The 24095-nt window shown below is 40.7% G+C and overlaps 1 protein-coding gene across 1 annotated transcript in view; it reads right to left on the minus strand.

The window, feature by feature from the left end:
• The window catches only part of LOC105014265 (tetratricopeptide repeat protein 28), a 237848-nt gene extending 218055 nt beyond the window's left edge, over positions 1-19793 (minus strand). Inside the window, exons 1-2 of the mRNA XM_029124631.2 lie at positions 19544-19793; positions 15610-15909 (exon numbers count right to left, since the gene is read on the minus strand). Of these exons, the coding sequence (XP_028980464.2) occupies positions 15610-15909; positions 19544-19573 (330 nt within the window). The 5' untranslated portion in view covers positions 19574-19793. The remainder of the gene's footprint in view (positions 1-15609; positions 15910-19543) is intronic.
• Positions 19794-24095: the final 4302 nt, after the last annotated feature.

Raw genomic sequence — 24095 nt, forward strand, 5'->3', positions numbered from 1 at the left:
ATCAGAAGACTATATTATTTCAGCTATCCTGTTCATCTTGCCATGCTAATGCAGAATATATGCTAATGTTCTACTCTCTGTATAGCCTTGCACTATACACTGTTTCCCTTGTGGGAGCCCTCCCTTTCTCCCCGCAGCTCAGGGACAGACAGTGAAGCAGTGCTAATTCTAGACATTCAAGTTTTGGGGGCCCCAGCCTCACTGAGCTCCCCAAGGGAAGGGGACAACACGACAAGAAGCTTACAGAGAAACAGAAATCTCCAAGAAAAGGGTGTTTCAGAGGCACCCATGGGCTAGAAGGCCTGGAAACAGGTTCCCTTCTATTGTTTGACTAAAATCCTTGATGTATCCACTGCCTGCATAACAGTTCCACTGCCAGAGGAAGGCCATTATGCAGCAGCACCGAACAGCAATAAGTAGCACTCTTGGATTTAACCGTTCCGGTCAAAGCACATTGTTTTTTTGCAATGAATTAATTGTTCCTCTGTTTGTGCCATATTCTGTGAAATGACTTCGCAGAAATTCCTGTGAAAGACTTCCCTTGTTCTCATAGCTCTCTGAAATGAAAATATCTGACATCAGCTGATTCTTGAAAACCATCACAAACTGACAGGAGGAAAATTCACTCAGCCAGCCTGCCAGATACTCGACAGGATGATATCAGCTCCTGGTTCTGACTCATCCATCTACCTGGACTGTCCGGTCTCAGACAGCAGTGGGCGGGGTGGTTGAAAGGGCATCACACGTGTCAGACTACATGAAATCATCTCTCACAAAACCCTACCACACTAGAGGGTGGCGGGCATCAGCAAGCCCCTGTGGAGAGACAGACATGTTTTATTTAGGGCAGTGGCTGGAGATCTGGCCTTCTTCTGACCTTTTCCTCCAAGGAATCTCTGGCAAAAAGGCTAACAAAGTTCCTGTGCACGTACAGATAACGTTCTGTGTTATTCAGTTTACACGGTTTGCCCTGCGCCTTCTCCCGTCCAATTCCTTCACATTTTCCTTCTGATCTCCTTTCACTAATAATTAACATGCCGGCTTCATACTTCTGAACAGCATCAAAAATATATATATTTTACAAAACATTTACCCAAAAGATATCTATGAAATAAGATAAAAAGGTTTACATAGTTTTGTAGGCTAATGTTTGATGAAATTTAAAATCCTCTGTACAAGTTGTATTTAGTAGCAAAAGCAGAGCAAAGTGTAATCATTGCATTGGCAACACAATTTGAGTTCTTAACCTCACATGTAGCTACAGTGTGATGTAATATATACTATAAACCAGAAGGTTTGAATCCTAAATGATTGGCCGACAGCTGCGGTATATGAAAGCAATAAGGCACAAGGGGGTGAGGTATATAGCCAACATACCATAACTAAGGCCTGTGCTTATGTACAACGCATTGCAGTGTGCCTGGACACATCGCCGTGGTATTCCAGCAATATACCACAAACCCCCGAGATGCCTTAACGCTCTTATAAAGCCATCTCCCAAAGCAATTAGAGCTGTACAAATTGATGTGAAGTCATACCTGTGGTACAGTATACTGGTCTACCCTGTGCATTTTCTATCCAGGTTACCATATGTTTGCAATAGCCTACACAGCCCGGAGGATGGCAAGAAAGGAGACTTGTGATTTAATTAACCTGAAGGTTGATTTAAGAACACATAATCTGCCATGAGGTCATTTTTTTTAACCGTTTTAAATTTTAAAAGCGCATTTTCAATAGACGGTTATGTTGCAGAACCATTGTCAATAGAGGGGTATGTTGCAGAACAATTGTCGATAGAGGGGTATGTTGCAGAACCATTGTCGATAGAGGGGTATGTTGTGGAACCATTGTCAATAGAGGGGTATGTTGCAGAACCGTTGTAAATAGAGGGGTATGTTGCAGGACCATTGTCAATAGAGGGGTATGTTGTGTAACCATTGTCAATAGAGGGGTATGTTGTGGATCCATTGTAAATAGAGGGGTATGTTGCAGGACCATTGTCGATAGAGGGGTATGTTGCAGGACCATTGTCAATAGAGGGGTATGTTGTGGAACCATTGTCAATAGAGCATTGTAAATAGAGAGGTATGTTGTGGAACCTTTGTCAATAGAGGGGTATGTTGTGAAACCATTGTCAATAGAGGGGTATGTTGCAGGACCATTGTCAATAGAGGGGTATGTTGCAGGACCATTGTCGATAGAGGGGTATGTTGTGAAACCATTGTCAATAGAGGGGTATGTTGCAGAACCATTGTCAATAGAGGGGTATGTTGCAGGACCATTGTCAATAGAGGGGTATGTTGCAGGACCATTGTCGATAGAGAGGTATGTTGCAGGACCATTGTCAATCGAGGGGTATGTTGACTGAGATGCTTAACTGCAATGCAGGAAAAGGCCACCAATGACATGACTGCCCACACCCAAATCTCCCGGACTGTCACCATGAGGCCACACATCGCCAAGCGCCATCAGCATCCCCAGCACTTTCCACATAGAATCATGTTTCTCTTCTAATTTTAGCAATTTGGCTCTAACATGACCTTGTGATCTGGTCTCCATATCTTTCTCTACAGAAAAGGGTTTGCCATTCACAGCAATGTTGGTAATTTAGCCCCTCATCAGTTACCACAACACAATTTTCTCTGTTGCAGATACTGCATACTCAGTATTACAAAGGAAAAGGAACACAATTGCCAGTCTTATGAAGTCCTGTCACTCCATAGTGTGTTGTTCCTCTCCATTCAGGAAGAACAGGATGTTGCTCTCATCCACAAAAGGATTCCCTTCTATTGTTATAATAGGTGACGGGCACTTTACAAACACGTAACAAGTAATACAGACAAATGCAGAAGACAAGATTAATGTTTGTCGTTGTACTGTTCAATGACAATAAAGTTGAATCAAATCTAATGTTACTGCCAAAGAGTTAAGACAAGCAAAGATAGGACAGCACAAAATAATTAAAATATACAGTGGGGAGAACAAGTATTTGATACACTGCCAATTTTGCAGGTTTTCCAACTTACAAAGCATGTAGAAGTCTGTAATGTTTATTATAGGTACTCTTCAACTGTGACTGACGGAATCTAAAACAAAAAACCTTTGTTTGCAATTACAGAGATCAAATGTTTCCTTTAGTTCCTGACCAGGTTTGCACACACTGCAGCAGGGATTTTGGACCACTCCTCCATACAGACCTTCTCCAGATCCTTCAGGTTTCAGGGCTGTCACTGGGCAATACAGACTTTCAGCTCCCTCCAAAGATTTTCTATTGGGTTCCGGTCTGGAGACTGGCTAGGCCACTCCAAGACCTTGAGATGCTTCTTACGGAGCCACTCCTCAGTTGCCCTGGCTGTGTGTTTCGGGTCATTGTCATGCTGGAAGACCCAACCACGACCCATCTTCAATGCTCTTACTGAGGGAAGGAGGTTGTTGGCCAAGATCTTGCGATACATGGCCCCATCCATCCTCCCCTCAATACGGCACAGTTATCCTGTCCCATTTGCAGAAAAGCATCCCCAAAGAATGATGTTTCCACCTCCATGCTTCACGGTTGGGATGGTATTCTTGGGGTTGTACTCATCCTTCTTCTTCCTCCAAACACGGCGAGTGGAGTTCATCAGACCACATGACCTTCTCCCATTCCTCCTCTGGATCATCCAGATGGTCATTGGCAAACTTCAGACAGGCCTGGACATGCGTTGGCTTGAGCAGGGGGACCTTGCATGCGCTGCAGGATTTTAATCCATGACGGCGTAGTGTGTTACTAATGGTTTTCTTTGAGACTGTGGTCCCAGCTCTCTTCAGGTCATTGACCAGGTCCTGCCGTGTAGTTCTGGGCTGATCCCTCACTTTCCTCATGATCATTGATGCCCCACGAGGTGAGATCTTGCATGGAGCCCCAGACCGAGAGAGATTGACTGTCATCTTGAACTTCTACCATTTTCTAATAATTGAGCCAACAGTTGTTGTCTGTTTGATTGAGTGTGGACAGGTGCAGTTAATACACCTGTCGTTACCTGTGTTTTATACAGGTAACGAGTTCAAACAGGTGCAGTTAATACAGGTAATGAGTGGAGAACAGGAGGGCTTCTTAAAGAAAAACTAACAGGTCTGTGAGAGCCAGAATTCTTACTGATTGGTAGGTGATCAAATACTTATGTCATGCAATAAAATGCAAATTAATATTTAAAAATTCAGAAAATGTGATTTTCTGGATTTTTGTTTTAGATTCAGTCTCTCACAGTTGAAATGTACCTATAATAAACATTACAGACCTCTACATGCTTTGTAAGTAGGAAAACCTGCAAAATCGACAGTGTATCAAATACTTGTTTTCCCCACTGTATAATCTCCCAAAGAGTTAACAGGAGAGCACACCTTACAATGTATCTGTTTGACATACAACAGACACACTCTCTGTACAACAGGTGTGTAGAGACCTAGAACAAACCAAACAAAAACGTCCAATCATCCCCATGGGGTCCTGGGAGGAAGCAGCGGTAGACACAGAGTGAGCAGCAGCTACGGAAGCCATTGACAGTCATCCGATTCCGGAAAACCTCCAGGATCTTTAGATGAGGAAAGATAAGCCACTTAGATATATTTTTTTTTTATTCACAAAACAACCGTGTCCAATTTTTATCTTCTTTCAGAAGGTTAAATAACTGGTGTGTTCGGTGCAGACAAAACCAGACAGGGAAGGCGTTCAGAGGGAGATGGGAAGGAAAGGTGATGAAGAGATAGGAAGTTCCAGACAGGAAGGCAGACTGATACAACAGTGAGTGGAAAGCTGACAACATGCAGTCCAGACAGCATAGCAGTATGAATGGAAATAGCAGACATCTAGTATGTGGTTACAGATCTCGCCCAACATAAACGTTACAGTAATATTCAGCTCAACTTTAATATTCTTTTCAATGTATAGACCCCTATAGTATAGTCACACAAGGGCAATGTTCCCACTAAGCTACACAAGTTGTACTGTTGAGAAGAAATGCCAGCCTGTACAGACACAAGAGTTTGCCCATTTAGTTTGTAATATATATTAGATTAATGTTTTTCAATGTGTTTGAATCAATATGATATGAGCCCATTTTCAGTGCAACAAACTCTGTAAGACCTGTAATAGGCAAAACCAGCATGCATCAGAGTAGACCTTAATGGACAGTTGCCAACAGTCTTTCACAAATTTGTCGAATGGTGTTAAAAACTAAATAAAAAGGTCTTTAAGCCTCATGTTGGCCTGCCTTGAACACCACTTTTATATTAGCTACAAATCATAAAAATCACACGCTATTTCAATGTGAACCAGTTAATTGCTTCATTGGTGTGGCTGGCGTTCTGATAGGCCTATCACAGAGCTAAAATAGCCTCAATTGTAAACATGTAACTTAGTGAGAACAGCCATAGTGGTCCCTGACAACATGTGTTGAGGGTTGCACAGAATTTAAGTTTCTGCTCACAAAACCAGAAATTTACTCTGGGGTAAAAACACTTTAAGGGAACATGGGGCCTCCACAGCAAGCCAGTCCACTCATTCCACACTCTTTCCAGACAGATAATTCAAGGTTTGTGCCCACTAGCGCCGACCCTCTGTCGGCCCTTCTTTCTCTGAGCTGTAATTACATGCCATTCATTTGATTTGTTCATTAGTTCAACCCTTGCCTCAGCACAGTTAAACAGGAACCCCTTTATTAGTGGTTCATGAATCTCCTCTCTACGTGCCAGGCTTTGGGGCAGGGTGGAAAAAGCAGAATTTGTGGGGGAGGGGAGTGGGGTAGTTTGAGAGATGGTGGAAGGATGGGGGGATATGGAGCGAGTGGGGAGACCTGGTCTTAACTCTTTGCCCAAGCACTGCCACAGGAAACCCACGCTTCACTTGGCCAAAGCAGGGAAATTATGTCATGGTCTGGCTGGGAGTTTTCCAGATCACATTGTGGACTGAATGCTTCCCCTCTTACATACTCAACATGGAAAAAATATTTTATTTATTTATCTGAAACAGGATGCTCAAAATATGTAAAGAAGGACACCAATAAACAAACCACTGTTTACAATCTTGCAGAATCACATAATCCTGACCAGTAATTCCTCAACATTGGATGACTACAAGGCTGTACCTACAAACACACTAAAACCCCAGACCATTTATATTAAGTCTTATTTATTTCAATGTAAATAAATACAATACCAAACATTGTCCATACAAATTAATGTACAGTATAGGAACAAAATATATTTAGAAATATATATGTATATATATATATAACACACAAACCATTGAATCCAGAAAAATTTACATGATTAAGGATTCAAACCAGTGACCTTTTTGTTACTGGCCCAAAACTAACCACTAGGCTAACTGCAGCAGTACTGTCTGCGTCTGTATATAACTCCATCATGTCCCATTTTTACAGTACTGTCTGTGTCTGTATATAACTGCATCATGTCCCACAGCTACAGTACTCTCTGTGTCTGTATATAACTCCATCATGTCCCACTTTTACAGTACTCTCTGTGTCTGTATATTACTGCATCATGTCCCACAGCTACAGTACTCTCTGTGTCTATATATAACTGTATCATGTCCCATATTTACAGTACTGTCTGTGTCTGTATATTACCGCATCAGGTCCCACATCTACAGTACTGTCTGTGTCTGTATATAACTGCATCATGTCCCATATTTACAGTACTGTCTGTGTCTGTATATAACTGCATCAGGTCCCACATCTACAGTACTGTCTGTGTCTGTATATTACCGCATCATGTCCCAAAGCTACAGTACTGTCTGTGTCTGTATACTAATAGTGGTACCTATAATAATTATCCATGTGACATCTGAAGTCAGTTTTTTTTATTCATCCCACTGAGATCAGATTAATTCTGCGTTAACAAACTGTCATGTCAGAAGGGCCAGGTTACATGCTGCCATTTTCTTCCACATGAAAGGCGGAGTGCTGCTGAGAGGGGTGTGTAGTATCGCCAGGCTGTGTCAGCAGGGTGGCGACTCCTTATACTTAGAATAATTTATGTACTGCTGCATTCAGAGCCCCATCACAGTCCTCAGTGCACTTCATCCCTTCCCCTGCCGACACAGTGAACTTAACCAACACAAACGCTGGCTTCTCTTAGCTCCCCCATATGACTTTCGCAGGGGTACAGATGAATGTCTGTGTACATGTGCTATGCCAACAGATACATTCAGCCTCGACTGCAGCACAACAAACAATCCTCTTCTTTCAACTGTCAGGATGATATGTGATCATTGTGAGTTCAAGTCTTATAAGTTGTAGAAGATTGAAGACCTTTGATGGCAGAACATAACAAATAATGAAAAAAGATGTGGGATCCTAGCTCCGACACCAAGCAATGACTCTACCTTAAGAACAACAAAGTGATATTTTTTTTTTACACACCATCAGGGGTGGAAGTGTTAAAAGTAAACAGGGGTAAAAGCAACTGTTTTTAGTCTGAGAACCCTTGACAGGCCTATGATGAAATTCAAATCAAAATCACAAGTCAGGTATATTCAGAACGCCTTAACTTTAAGGAAGTATTTCTTGCAGTGTGCAGAGAAGAAACTCATACTCGCTGACAAATATGGAGGTGGATCTTTTATATTATGGGGCTGCTTGGCTTCCACTGATCCTAGGACAGTTGTTTAGGTCAACAGCATAGTTTTACCAACTGTCTTGCCACTACAGCCAAATAATTGGTTGCCTTGGCCAGAAGGCTGAGCCACAAACAGATCCAAGTACCCATCTTTCATCTACGTGATAGTTACTTCAGGGCTCTATTTACTTAAATATGGGTTAATGCAAATGTAATTCAGCCTTAAATAATATCAGCAGAGGTTTTGGGTTCATTATCGTGCTGAAAAATAAATTGCTTGCCAATCAGTCAAGATGTTAATTCCTTTCTTTTCATGCCTTTTCACCAGATGACTTCAGATACTGAGCAAGCACTTTCCTTCTATCCCTCAACGAAGTAAGTACTTTTCAACAGATGCAGACCACTTTGGGTCTTCCACTAGGTTTTCTGTCTTCAACATGGTTATATTCTTCAATATTCTTTATATTTGCCGGACCGCGTAAGCGGAGCCGTCCAAGAAGAGCGAATGTCTCTTACTGAGTGAGTGAGTGACTGGGCGACTGACCAACTGACCCTTGTTAAATAACGTAGTGGTTAGAGACACGGACTTCTATGCAAAAGGTCCTGTGTTTTAGCCTTGTCACAGTCAAAACAAATAATACGTTAGAATTTGTCCAGGATAGGCAAAAACCTTGCTGGCTACAACCTGGAGTAGCTATGTTATAGTAAGCCTAAAATAAAGCTGTTTATGGTTATATTGCGACTATTTCTGGTGGATATGCTTTTTGGGGTAATATAGGCTAGATCACAACCCCTTGTGCATTAAGAGTAGGGGTTTCCATGATTCTCTTGACGAAAAAGTCAGTTATCGTCACCTTTAATGATAATTATTCAAATGTCATTCACGAATGAATGGAAAACAAACGTTGTTGCACCACAAAATGAAATTACTTTGGCAGTGTAAAGTTCATCTTCAGTCTTGCTAGCAATTGCTCACATCTTATGACTATTCCAAGTAGTAAGTTAGTAAATACTAGTAAGTTTATGACTGGCTAATAAGCTGTTAAAACGGCCAGTGGTAAAAGCCATACAATTCATCAATAACATTTGTGGTGGAGGTAAACTTAAAAAAACGTTAGTCAGTCCAACACAATGTTTAATGGTGTGGCATAGTGGTTAAAGACACAGGCTCTCACATGGGAGAACCAGGTTCAAATCTAGTGAGGGCAACAACATTCATCACTTAAAATCGTGGGCCGGCTGAACAAGGCTTTTCTGGTTCTTCTAATAATCTCTCCTATTATGATCGATAGCATACCATTCCTATCGGCAGTAGTGTTTTTTTACTTTAAGGAAATTCCTTTCTGTATCAGAATGTATTTTTATTGAATTTCTGGGCTCCAACCGCACCTCTCCTATGTGGCAGGTTGTGACCCTTTGTACTCCCACAGCTGAAATGAGTACCACCCTCTTCTCATTTGTTGTTGTTGAAGAATCCTAAATGATGTCTACAGGGAGCTCCATGAGCAGTCCCCCCACCCAAACAGTGTGCCCCAAATCCCCCTTCTCCATGTGCCAATTGGTGCCCCGTGTAGTTAAGTTGGTAGAACATAGCACTTGGCAGCGGTCATGGATTTGATTGCCACGGATGGCCAGTACAAAGGAAAAAAGTTTGCAAATGTAAACACTCGTTGTTGGAAGTTGCTCTGGATGAAATCACCTCCAAAATGTCCAAGGTCTGTCCAGCTCTTCAATACATGTTAAATTATATTCAGTTGTCCTTTTCGAGGCTTTGTGATGATTTTTTTTTAGCATTTAGCACATTGACAGACCTCTTGAATGCATCTGTAATGGCTGTGTGTAGATTTTCAATGGCCAGAGTTGAAACCACTGTTATAGGTCCACCATGTGGTTCTTCAATGACATGGGCATATACAACCATCAAGGGTTTTTTGCATTTAATATTAGACTTATCACTATGCTTCTCCACTCCAAAGCTGTACTAGGAATATTTACTAAGGAGTAATGAAAAGTAAAGTAGTTAAGTTTCTGCACAAAGGTTAGTGAACCATTAAGACTTTTCTTTAAATATTGAACGGGAGATGATGCCCACTGTTTATGAAAATACAAATTGATCATCATGCAATGAATGATTAGCATGCAGCACAGGAGCAACAAGTAGGGTAAGATGCCAAAAAAGATTCCCTTATTTTCCTATATTTGGCATGGCCATGTTCAGAAACACACAGTATGTGGAGGACTATTAACCTAACGCAAAAGGAAAAAAAAGAAATATTCTGCCGAGAGCAGCAAGCGGTATGATGTCTATGGGTAACCATTTTTTTTTCATTTTCCCCTTTTATCATCAACCACTGAGTCCATGAATCGTCTGGCCTTATGAAGTTCAGAATGTCATCTTTGATAGCATAATAATGAGATAGAGAAAACTGTAAAACAAGTGCATGATAGACTAATCAAATTGGGATCTTAAATACGGAAACCCCCTGGAAAGTTGTCATTGTTTACATATTTAGACATATTATATTTTTTCTAATTTCCTACCACATTTATTGATAAAGGTAACCCAATTTAACAAATTTACAAAAAATGTCTTTGAAACCATTGACAAAAAGAAAATAAACAGAAATGCAATTTGCTTATGCAGAAAAGGTTAGTACACTCACAAAAGAAATCACAGAAAATGGCAAATACTGCAGCGAAACAAGTGCATATGATGGAGCTGTACAATTGGTACCCATTGTTTAGCTCAAAATGTTGAAACATTGTCAAAGATGGCGGTCACGTGTGTTGCGAAGTAGAGGACTCGATTTTCTATCCAAGTCTGGGGTAGTGCAAACTGGAAGGAAATGATGCTGTTAGCAACAGCACGTTTGACAACGGTTTCATGTGGTAACACTTTATGCCAAGATCAAAAGACCTATCAGAGGCCCTCAGAAGAAAGATTAATGATGCCCACGAGTCTAGGATGTGTTCCAAAGCCATTTCAAGCAATCCGAAATACATAATTCCACTGTCCGAAGAACCGTCATAAAATTTATAAAATTCCAGATGATATATATATATATAGGACAGGTGGTTCCAACAAATTCAGGCCAAGAGCTGACTGAAAGATGCTGATAGAAGTCTCAAGGAACCCCAGGGTAACATCTAGCCCTCTCTAACCACAATCAAAACCAAAGTGCATGAGTCAATTGTCAGAAAGAGACTGCACAAACTTGGCCTACATGGTAGATCAGAAAGAAGCCTCTGCTCTCAAAAAAGAATATCAAGACATGGCTTATGTTTGGCAGACAAGACCAGGATAAAGACAAAAATGACTAGAACAATGTGTTCTTGACAGATGAGTCAAAGGTAAAGTTGACTGGCAAAAGAAATCCTCCCAGTCAATGTAAGAAACTGAAAGACAGTTACAACAAAGTTATTTCACCCAAAGGGTGCAACACCAGCTATTGAAAATATAGTAGGGGTGAAATAAGATTAATTTATTCCAAGTTCTTATCTTTCAGTGTCATTTGTTAAATTAAGTTACCATTATCTGTCAATAGTGTTGACATTAAGACTACATATCCATTATGTAATCTTTCCAAGGGGTGTACTTACTTTTTCACAAGACTGTATATAATTCTGTCAGATCTAAAATATATTTATACTATTTGTGGCTTTTTAACAAGTTGAGTAATGTGTGTTAACACCAATCAACCCCTCCATGCAAACACGTCCCTTCCAAAAAAAAAATGACTTCATCCATCGACAATGTTTGGACAGGTGTTTGGGACGATGTACAAATCCAGACATCACCCAACCCTACACTACCCTCCCCCAACGCTACTCTTCACTAGTCCATTCACCTCAGAGAATGAGTCTCAGTTCTGTCAGTCAGTCCTCAGTAAAGCAGACCTGAGACGAAGTGGAAGACAGATGCCACAGAGGGCAGCTGTTTGTTTAACATGTCACTGAAGCAGCAGTGCCGTCTGCATTGGCCCAGATAGAGAATGTGGCTGTGGGCAGCGTGTCAACTGTAAAGCCACACCAACACTCAACAATGCTCTGACAACAGCGGTATATGAGCAGTTGGTCACCAGGTTTCGAACACACATCTACAGCTAGGCGGTTTCTAGCTTTCATCGGAATCCACGCACACACATCATATTTAATCTTAGCGTGCATACAGAGATTTAAGAGTGACGGCAGTTGCCAAAAAAAGCCAGGGGGGCGTACACACACTGATACAAATGGTTTCTCTTTCTGTCGTTCACACATATACAGACGCCCGCACACACAAACAAACACTCGCATGCGTAATCTTATGCCACTTGTCGACTGAACGACACCTCATTTTCTTCCAGTTTCAGCCTCTTTGCATTCTGGGACGGGTGAGGGACAGAGGGCCTGAAGCTGTCTCGGGTCATTACGCCAACATTTCCTCATTTCTTTCAGAGAGGGAGCAGGAACAGAAAGAGGTCTGGCAATAGCGAGATAGAACTGACGGATTAGACAGGACTTCCTGAGCAAAGAGTGCTAGCTGGCTATGGGCTTGGGGAGAGGGGCTGTTCGGCAGCGTGTGGGTTGGGTGCAGCCGAGCCTGTCACTGCCTGACGACCCATCCAAAGGTGAGGGATGATTGATGATAAATATGTACTCACATAGGATCTAAATGCCAGCACAATCCTGTGATTTAATCCCCCTCCCTCATCAAAAACACACAGCCTTTACTGATTGATCTTACGCCTGTGCAAAGCAACCCCGCCCCCCCACCCCCTTCCTAAAGCCAGTGACAAGAATGTGAAGAGTGTGAGGAGGACTGCCATTATGTCACAATGCATTCAGGTCTTCTAGAGTGGTCTGTAACAGAGGTTAGAAAAAGGTGTTTAACCTTGGTTACTTATTGATTATTAGTGTTTTTAAAACACTCGTACCTTACAATTGTCTAACGTGCTTGCCCTTCCTTAACAGCAGACTTTGCAGATTTGCAACATTTTGCTAACTATGTGACATGCAGTTGTATGTCTTAAACACCTTAAAATGCTCTATCTGTAGGCTGGATGTGGAGCAAATACAAATTTACAAAGTGCAAACAGGTTTTTGTATCTCCACCTGTTTTAACAGTAAATGAAAATAACCAATTGGTTTATTTGAAAAGGTTTTAGGGGTTTATTTGCTAGTCAGTTATACAAACTATAAAACTCCATGGTCTGATTGGATTTTAGAACCCGGCACTGTCTGCATGGAGACACAGTGAATTATTGTTTTGTAACCTTGAGTTTTTATATCAATCCCACTATATGAATGGTGGCCCTCTCAGACGACTGCGTTCCACAAGCATCATCCTAACTGCCTGAATAAGCTAAAGCAAATCTGCCAAGAAAGAATGGGCCAAAATCACTCCAGCACTGTGCGCAAAGCTGGCACCCCAAAATAGGTTTTTAAGAAAGGTGATCATACAAAATAAGTTTTATTTAGGCAATATGCTGTATTTCAGCATTTCATTTTTCTGTTGATTCATGGTTCTGTTGATTCATGGTTAATGGTTCACAAAATAGATTTTTGGAAGTAAAATAACCAACGATGTTGTTTAAATGTTTATAGGTTTGGAATCTGTGTAATTATGTAGTATTCTAAATGTATTATGAAGGTAAATTTCATTGAAAGTTAAATGCAAAGGAAATGGCCACAGCAATGAATTTCTGTGCTAACAACAAATCTGGGAATACCATTCTGTGATTTTTTTAAGTGTGGCATGTTTATATTAAGTATGTTAATATTAATACATTTTCCTGGGCCGCAAATAATTCCATCAAAGACTTACAATGTTAGTGTTATGGACCAGAGTGGCAAAATGTACGTTTAATTACCATGGCAGGCTTAGTTACAAATGCTTTATGAATGGGATAATAGATTTAACATTATTTTGATTGCATAACATTTATACATAGAATATTATGTGACAGTATGATCCTTGACTACATGTTTTCATATGCAATGTTACCCTAAGACCTTGTGGTTGTCTTCCTGCACCATGATTCTCAGTGAGAATATGAAGGTACTGTGGGGAGAACAAGTATTTGATACACTGCCAATTTTGCAGGTTTTCCCGCTTACAAAGCATGTAGAAGTCTGTCATTTTTATCATAGGTACTCTTCAACTGTGAGTGACGGAATCTATGATTTGTAAGTAATTAATTTGTATTTTATTGCATGACATAAGTATTTGATACATAAGAAAAGCAGAACTTAATATTTGGTAAAGAAACCTTTGTTTGCAATTACAGAGATCATACGTTTCCTGTAGTTCTTGACCAGGTCACACACTGCAGCAGGGATTTTGGCCCACTCCTCCATACAGGGCTGTCACTGGGCAATACGGACTTTCAGCTCCCTCCAAAGATTTTCTTTTGGGTTCCGGTCTGGAGACTGGCTAGGCCACTCCAGGACCTTGAGATGCTTCTTACGGAGCCACTCCTTAGTTGATCTGGCTGTGTGTTTCGGGTCGTTGTCATGCTGGAAGACCCAGCCATGACCCATCTTCAATGCTCTTACTGAAGGAAGGAGGTTGTTGGCCAAGATCATGCAATACATGGCCCCATCCATCCTCCCCTCAATACGGTGCAGTCGTCCTGTCTCCTTTGCAGAAAAAGCATCCCCCAAGAATGATGTTTCCTCCTCCATGCTTCACGGTTGGGATGGTGTTCTTGGGGTTGTACTCATCCTTCTTCTTCCTCCAAACACGGCGAGTGGAGTTTAGACCAAAAAGCTCTATTTTTGTCTCATCAGACCACATGACCTTCTCCCATTCCTCCTCTGGATCATCCAGATGGTCATTGGCAAACTTCAGACGGGCCTGGACATGCGCTGGCTTGAGCAGGGGGACCTTGCATGCGCTGCAGGATTTTAATCATTGATGCCACACGAGGTGAGATCTTGCATGGAGCCCCAGACCGAGGGAGATTGACCGTCATCTTGAACTTCTTCCATTTTCTAATAATTGCACTAACAGTTGTTTTCTTCTCACCAAGCTGCTTGCTTATTGTCCGGTAGCCCATCCCAGCCTTGTGCAGGTCTACAATTTTATCCCTGATGTCTTTACACAGCTCTCTGGTCTTGGCCATTGTGGAGAGGTTGGAGGCTGTTTGATTGAGTGTGTGAACAGGTGTCTTTTATACAGGTAACGAGTTCAAACAGGTGCAGTTAATACATGTAATGAGTGGAGAACAGGAGTGCTTCTTAAAGAAAATCTAACAGGTCTGTGAGAGACGGAATTCTTACTGGTTGGTAGGTGATCAAATACTTATGTCATGCAATAAAATGCTAATTAATTATTTAAAAATCATACAATGTGATTTTCTGGATTTTTGTTTTAGATTCTGTCTCTCACAGTTGAAGTGTACCTATGATAAAAATGACAGACCACTACATGCTTTTAAGTAGGAAAACCTGCAAAATCGGCAGTGTATCAAATACTTGTTCTCCCCACTGTAGGTAGGTCACAGGCTTATACTGGCCAGTAGGGGAAATGGGTTTAGGCCTTAGGCATATTCACAAATACTGGTATGGCAGAAAGACACTTTTGAGAACAGCCAAAATGATGTCATTTCTTGGTCATTGTAAGGATGACTTGAATGTATTATTAAACCTTTAAGAACACAGTTGGAAACTGTTATAGTGCAATAATAGGCTCCAACTGGACTATTAAAGGTTAATAAAGAAATTAATTAAATGTTTCATTTTTTCAGACTGACAAGAATCTCAGTAATTTAATGGCTTTAATAAATATATGACAAGACTGCCCCTTAGTGGTGAGAGACGGGATAACAATTCAGATTTACTGACTTTGATGGTCTCAATGTTGACTTCCAGCAACTTACCTGGATAATCAAATATTCCCCTTGACCTAAATCATATGACCTGTAACCTCTGAATTGTAATAAGAGCGATTAAATCACTAAATCAAACGCGCAACCATGCATGCATCAAACGCACGTTTTGCAGTCTTACCTTGGGCCATTTGGGGTTGAACAGACGGGCCTTGACGGCGTCATCCAGTGCAGCCTGGTACTGTCCCAGCTTCAGAAGGGCTGCTGAACGATTGCTGTAGAGAATACAGTTCTGTGGGTCGACTTGCAGGGCATTGCCATAGAGGCAAACGGCAGCCTGGAAGTCCCCGCGTTGACATGCCTGGTTGCTCTGCTGAACTCTCTCCATGAATTCTGCCTTACTAAGGCCACATCCAGGGCCTTCCTCTTCAGTGGCGTGCCTCACAACTCTGCAGACTGTCCGGGAGCCAAATATGGAAAACTGGAGATAAAGGCCAAAGATGTAGAGGTTTTATTACGCAGGCCGAAAGTGCTGTATCGGTAGAAATAACCTATTTCAGTGCTGTTATGGGCCAGTTATTGCTTTAAACACGAATGTAATGCCAGTTTTATTATTAGTAGTATAATAGTATTTTAAATGTTGTTGTTGTCATTTTCTTTCTATTTAACTCTTTAAATGCACGAGGGGTAACATAGAAACAGGGAACAAAAGAAAAACAGAGTGAAAATAAATGCCCCAATTGCCCTTCTCACCCCTGTACTATAGGCTACCCTCCCAGTAAGCTGAGGAGATTCCTGTCTTACCTCCTCCTCCCACATCACATCTACTAAGGGCTGATTAATAAAATTCATACAACCAACATTTGAGTTTGGTTGATGTGGGGCATCAAAGAGAGCAGGTCTAGCTACACTGATGTCATCTAAAATATGCATAGTCGTGTGAAAGGGGTATTAAAGACTGCATCAGCGTCCTGAGAAGCACCTGGCCCTTGAACGCAGCTCAGCTGTCACCCCCCGACGAGGCACACCCTCCCAATCAGGCTTTGTGAGGCCAACAATATAAGGGCTCCCAGGAAAGCAGTCCTGGGCGGCAAAAGTGCAAGAATAAATAGCATTGAAGAGCAGAATGCCGTACCATGCCCTGCAGATTCTTGTTACAGTTTTGATTACGTTTCTTCTGCCATATTCAGTTAATAAATGCCCGCCAGGGCCCAGAACACTGGCACTTTCGTCCATTCCCTGTCTCTCCATGTGTTAGGGGGTCTAAAAAATGACCTGCATCAAATTCAAGTGTTTAAATTAAGTACATATGTAGTAATATGACGGGAACTAAAACTCCATGTAAACATCTGTAGTAGCCGAATATTAATTGCAGCACACCTCAAACCTACCAAATAAATAAGGTTGTATGCCTTCCAATATCTGCTTCATAACTTCAATACACTGTAGACTTCAAAGAATGCCCTCTGGAATTAAAGAAGCTATCTTGGACTGGCACACACTTTATATAATGTCCATCTAAATTAGTTATATATTGTTATATTGATAGTTTTCCATTTCTCCAGCTGCAGCCCATAACCAGAAAGAGTCCTCCTTTGTTGGTGTTTAAATCGTAGATATTTTATCAATGTCAGCAGTTCAGAAAGAAATTGGATGACATGTATTTTGGGTTCCCAAATGCCTCCATTAACATAAATATTCTCATAACAAAATAATTTTAAGATATTTATCTAGTCAGGAAGTGTATTTGTCTTTAAATTTAAATAAATAGAAATAAACAAAGAACTGAACACAAAGAATAAACACAGAATAAACAGATATCATCTGCGATGGCTAGAAGGAATGCAATTAAGAAATTTGAAGAAACTGGGCAAGTCAAATTCAGAAAAGGGAAAAAATCTAAAAGCTGACTGCATATGATAAACAGTACTTTAAGGTAATTTCCTTTAGGAAGAAAAGGAAATCGAGTCACCTGCTTGTGCTGCATCTTGCAAAAAAACGTCATCTGGTACAAAGTAAACGCTTCAACTGTGAGAAGACAAGAACTGACCTTGTAGGGCGTTACAGCTGGCGTTACAGCTAAGAAACCTTTCTTGCAATCTGTTCTGTTTGTTGCATTTCCGAAAGAATGGTTTCTCTGGTTATCATTAAAGCCAGATTCAAGTTAACAGATTTCAAGACCAAAGTGGAAAAATCTCATTAGGACTGAGATCAAGTCTTTGACTGGGCAACTGTAAGACGTTTAACTTTAAATTCTCCAGTCACTCCAATGTTGCATTGGCCTTGTGGTTGGGGTCAACTGCCCGGCTGAGTGGTGAATTTCCTTCCCAACTTCAGTATTTTAGCAGACTGAAGGATATATTCACTTGCAATGTGTTCCATCTTTCCTTCACTTTTAAGAAAATGCCCAGCTGCACCACCAAACTTAACCGTAGGGAGCTTGATATGGTTGACTTATACACCACTGCTCCACTCTCAGCCACAGGATTCCATTCAATGTTTTTTTGGCCTCTCTGTGGCTTCTTCGTGTTTGATCAGGAAAGGGACAGCATTTTCATATCAGTGCCTCTGATTCAGCTTCCACTTCGAGATTATTGATACAAATGTGCCCGCTGGGAAATCAAAAAACTCGAGATATTATTTTGTACCGTTTTCCTAATATATGATTTTGTATAACTTTATCTCTAACTTGAGTAGAATTTTCTTTGGAATTCTTTCAAATTCACAACTTGATCAATGATTCTTCAACCATGAAAATGTGACAGCAACTTTAAATGGTTCACAAGTGGAGGCCAATGGAAGGCAACTGATTATCTTTGTAAAGCACTGTTCATATACAGTCATATGAAAAAGTAAGTACAACGTCTGGAGAGTTGTCTTTTTGAAGAATATTTGGAAATGAGGATTTGTAATTTTCACTTCAACAATTTTGACAGATAAAGATTACCTAGTTTAAAAATGACGCTGAAAGGTAGTACTTTGCAATCATTTATTCATCAAAAATTACCAGAAAGGTGATCTCATAGATTGGAAGTACACCCCTAGCTTTAAAAGCTGGTGTTGTCCTCTTATTATGTTTTTGTGTGATTTGTTGAATTGGGATACATTATTATGGTTGGAATTTAGCTCATATCCACATGTCCAAATATGTATATACAAAAGACAACTTTCCAAGGGGTGTACTTACTGTTTAACATGACTGTACACATGTATTGTAAGTATAGCATCAAGTGTCTATAAATTAATCCATACTGTAAATTTGCCCACACGCCAGCAATTACTAGATCGGCATCAGATGATAATAACAAGGTTCACCAATTGTTATTCCATATTCCATTTTATAAGATATAATTTCATACTATGTATCTCTGCTGCCCCCGCGACCCGGCCCCGGATATGCGGAAGAAGATGGATGGATGGATGGATGTGAAATGTTGGCTGTTAAAACATGGTACACTCACACCCTGCATTTACATTACACTACAATTATATAGCCTATAGTGTATAGATGAGTAAATAAAAACCAACTTACAAAAATAAATGAATAAATATTAAAATATATGATTATTACAATTGTTACCTTTCCGAAGTTTCGGACGTATTTACTGCAAAAGAGATATTATTTCTCGAAATATTAAGTACTTGACTTTAAACGTCGAAATGCATTAATATGCTAATCTTAAACAGCGAACATTGTTTCTTTGCGTCAACCTTGTAACCACTTTTTAACAACTTTTCGCTGTGGTTAAAATCAAATGTAAAGTAAGCTTGGTGAAGTGCACTGTTGTAATTGAAATAAAATGTGGTTTTTCTGAAATTCGAAACTGCAAAGTAGGAACTGCAATCTACCCCAAAATAATGTTCCCAACAGCATTCTGGAAGTTTTCTCGGATCATTGTTTTTTTGTAATAACCCTGCATCCTTTTAGGCTAAAGCGTAAAATCTGTGTAACTAGACACGAAGATCGCTAAGAAGTCTATGACGTTCTAGCAAAGTGGCTATCCAGTCTACAGTTCAAAAGTAAATGAGATCTGGATATTTATTTTACCAAAAAAAGGACAAAATATTATGATAGCCCTATAAGTAATGTCACTTGCCGTTTCGTGTTATTTTACCTTTTCCCTAGGAGTTGTTTGCTTCTCCATCCTGTGTGTCAGTGTTGGCTATGCTTGGCTTCAGCAGCGGGCTTCTCTCATCCCATGATAAACGTCCCTAAATGCAATGCCAATAGATTTTTAACCGATAAGTATTTAACTGTATCTAACATATATCGGTTATAGTCAAAAAGTCAAGAAACTGTCAAAATGCCACCCTAAAAACGGTTGGTTTTCGTACAATACCAACTTTTCAAGGAAAGTGCGCCATGTTGTCAAATTATTTTTCCTTTTTTCATGGCTTTTTCCCTGTGCTGTTGCCATAGCGGATTTCTGTGGGCGGATATATTTGAACAAGGCTATTCTTTGCGACATCAGAGGTCAGCCATGCTACCTTTTCTACCTACAGTTATTCGTATAAATGTGACCGTTAATGGCTTCCCTATTTAAAAAAAAAAGATTAGCTAAATAAATATATTTAAAATTATACAATAACATTTTGCAGTAGATTTGGTATGAATAATATAACTGAATCATGACAACCTGTCAACGTGAGAGGTTAAGGGCTCCATAATTACTATAAAACGTAATAATTCAATATAGAATGCTAAAGATTACATAATTTCAGGCCCAGCGTGGTGGGCGGGCAATGCGGGGGTATGCCCTTCAGACAAGACTATATATATTTATTTATTTTTACTACGTCGCTATACCAACAAGCTGAACAATTTTTTACATTTTACAGTAACATTTCTGAAATGCTAATTAATGTTACGCGAGTTAAATTTTTTATATTGCTAATAATCACAAAACGTTGACGACTTGATCAAATGATTACTCGGTACAAGAAGATATATTTCAAAACGACTGTTGGCTATGCCGATAATAGGGGCTTCTACTAAGTTTTGAAAAGAACCTGTAGCCTAAATGTCACCGTCACAAATTATAATTGGCGCACACAGTGTGGTATAGGATGTCAATAGCCTATTAAATACTGTTTTGGTTTCATAGAGACATTTCCAATAATGTACCTAACTAAGTACGGTACTCTTGCCTTGAGATCTGCAAATGCGATCGAAGATGTGCTTTATTAAGAGATAAGCCGTAAGCTACAAATAATGTACACTGACCAAAATTATGAACGCAACACTTTTGTTTTTGCCCCCATTTATCATGAGCTGAACTCAAAGATCTAAGACTTTCTCTATGTACACAAAAGGCCTATTTCTCTCAAATATTGTTCACAAATCTCCTTTGCACTTCTCCTTTGCCGAGATAATCCATCAACCTCACAGGTGTGGCATATCAAGATGCTGATTAGACAGCATGATTATTGCATAGGTGTGCCTTAGGCTGGCCACAATAAAAGGCCACTCTAAAATGTGCAGTTTCACTGTATTGGGGAGCTCCGGGGGGGTCCGAAAACCAGTCAGTATCTGGTGTGACCACAATTTGCCTCACACAGTGCAACACATCTGCTTCGCATAGAGTTGATCAGGTTGTTGATTGTGGCCTGTGGAATGTTGGTCCAGTCCTCTTCAATGGCTGTGCAAAGTTACTGGATATTGGCAGGATCTGGAACACGCTGTCGTATACACCGATCCAGAGCATCCCAAACATGCTCAATGGGTGAAATGTCCGGTGAGCATGCTGGCTATGCAAGCACTGGGATGTTTTCAGCTTCCAGGAATTGTGTACAGATCCTTACAACATGGGGCCGTGCGTTATCATGCTGCAACTTGAGGTGATGGTCGTGGATGAATGGCACAACAATGGGCCTCAGGATCTCGTCACGCTATCTCTGTGTATTCAAAATGCCATCAATAAAATGCACCTGTGTTGGTTGTCCATAACACATGCCTGCCCATACCATAACCCCAACACCACCATGGACCACTCGATCCACAACGTTGACATCAGCAAACCGCTCACCCACACAACATCTGCCATCTGCCCTGTACAGTCAAAACCGGGATTAATCCGTGAAGAGAACACCTCTCCAGACGTCATCGAATGTGAGCATTTGCCCACTGAAGTCGGTAACGATGATGCAGTTTAGGCTACTGCAAGCAACAAAAGATACAATCAACAAAATAATAATAATAATAATATCTATAGAATAGCATGCATAATCAATAAAATATGTCTCATATGCACAAGCCTACGCAACGTGAATTCATAGGCCCGAGCGTGATGTCGGAGCTATGGAAATCTCCTGGTTCCCATTGGGAAAATGTCCATTAATTACCCTCTAAATTTGGAATTACAAATGACATGGATCTTTATTTCTATTCACCCTACATATGATGACACTCAAAAATTGAGCCATAGACACAAATTCTACACAAATTCAGATGAGCAAATGTCTAGTTAATGGGGTAGGCAGGTGGGTGTTTGGACGGGCAGAGTTGAATCGTTTTCAGGTGGTGAGTAAGCGAATGTTGAAGCAGGTGAATCTAAGACAGGGGTTCCCAAACTTTTTTGACCAATGACCCATTTCGATATTTAAAAATTCTCACAACCCCAACCACGTGAAGAAATTAGATTGTTATTTTTTTATTTGAGGCTATGAGAGTCAATTTTAAAACATTCTCCCTCGACCCCATTTTCACATCAGGTAACTCCACATGGGGTCGCGACCTCTAGTTTGGGAACCTCTGATCTAAGAGAAGAAGTGGATAGCCTGTATGACTGAATTAGAGCAGCGTTGGTAGGACACTATTCCCAAGAGTTCTGGCAGGAAGAGAAAGAAGGCAGTCCCTTGGTGAACTGGGGAGTGTGGATCAGCAGTAAGGAATAGGAATTAGAATTAGGGAGTGTGGATCAGCAGTATGGAATAGGAATTAGGACTGGGGAGTGTGGATCAGTAGTACAGAGCAGAAATTTGGACTGGGGAGTCTGGATCAGCAGTAAGGATTAGGAATTAGGCTTTTTGGGTATTGAAGAGGACGCATCATAGTCAGCATCTGATCCAGTATAAGAAGGCTCAGACTCTGTTGAGGAAAACTATCTGTCAAGGTGAGAGGGGGCGTGTGCCGCAATCAGTGTGAGTGACCGCTTATGTTGCTTATGCCTGGAGATGGCCCCAGGGATGCGTGGAAGATGAGTTACAAGCACGTGGCTGAGTGATGCAGATGGGTGTACAGCTAAAATGTACCTGTTGCCTGAGGAATGAGGCAGCTAATGTGCTAGCCAAACAAGGTCTTGGTAATGAAGAGTTGGAAATTGATGTTTAATATGGGCTATGATAATGAAGAGAGAGCAGGTGCAATGGGATAGAGACACTAAAAGCTACTTTTTCATATACAGGGTAAATAAAAAACAGAAGAGAAGAAGTCAATACTAGACTTTGAATGGGACACAGCCGGTAAAATAAATTGTTACATTTGATAGGTGAGGAAAGTGTGATCATTGCTAGGAAATAGAATCAGCAGGCCATGTGTTGATGCAGTGTGGGCATTATGAGAGTGAGAGAGAAAGATTAAGAATTTGTTTGAGAGAAGAGATGATACAGGAATTTAGTTTGAAGAGTATATGGAGTAGACAGTCTACGGATTCAGTTTCAAACCATTTCTTTTTATTCTTTCAAGAGAAAAGACTGGGATGTATCATAGTAGGGGTGCTGAGGGGTGTGGCAGTTTTTCCCATCATAATTTTTTTAATATTCAGCATATATGTCCCCTACTGTATATTCTAATCCCCGTTTTTTGTTAGACCTCACCTCTTCCTTAGACTGACTTTGTCCTTTTTTGGTCCTGTTTTTTCTTTCCCTCAACAGGTTTCTCCTGTTGTCTGTCACTGGCTTTCTCCTGCCTTTCTCACCCTTCACAATATCTTCGCCAATGTTCTTTTTCTCATCACACTAAACAGATAACAATCTATATGTTGAGTAAGTTTAACTCACAACTAATCTGCTCTAAAGGTCAAGTTTCTAATAAGATCTAGGATCAGCTTCCCCTGCCCTGTGACTAACCTCAAACATTAGTGGAGACAATGCAAAACCGATCTAAGACCAGCGTTGAGTGAACTTCACCATAGTCCACAACAACCGGTCTTTCCCTTCCTTTATCTCACTTGGGAAACGGGCAATTTCCTGAAGCTGATTCCTGCCCTTCTGGCTGACGTTGGCGATGAGGGCCAGACAAAGAATGTGGCAGTGATGGGGGAAAGGCAAGGTTTTACAGTTGGCAAAGGAGTCGAGGGAGATGTGATCAGATGTTGCTGACCTCACATGGTCTCACTATGACCTGAGTCAAAGGAATGTACACAGGGTCACCAGGTATGTCCTGGCATCTATCTGCTGTGTCTTTATACATGTACAGGAATGTGAGAGCCGAAATATTTGCTTGACAGACAGTGAACAGTGTTTGACAGCATAACAGCATTATGTAGATATTATAGTCAGTTTTATAAATGTTGCCTAATGCAAAACACATTAACATTGTTCCTTACCTAACAACATTCCATGCATTTCACTTTTGGAGATTAATTCCAAGTTTGATGCTTAGACTGATGCAATACACCAAATGCTGCTATGTTTTAGGAGGGTACGGAGAAAAGATTACTATCAAAC

The sequence above is a fragment of the Esox lucius genome, chromosome 13 (assembly GCF_011004845.1).
Source record: "Esox lucius isolate fEsoLuc1 chromosome 13, fEsoLuc1.pri, whole genome shotgun sequence".
Classification (NCBI taxonomy): domain Eukaryota; kingdom Metazoa; phylum Chordata; class Actinopteri; order Esociformes; family Esocidae; genus Esox; species Esox lucius.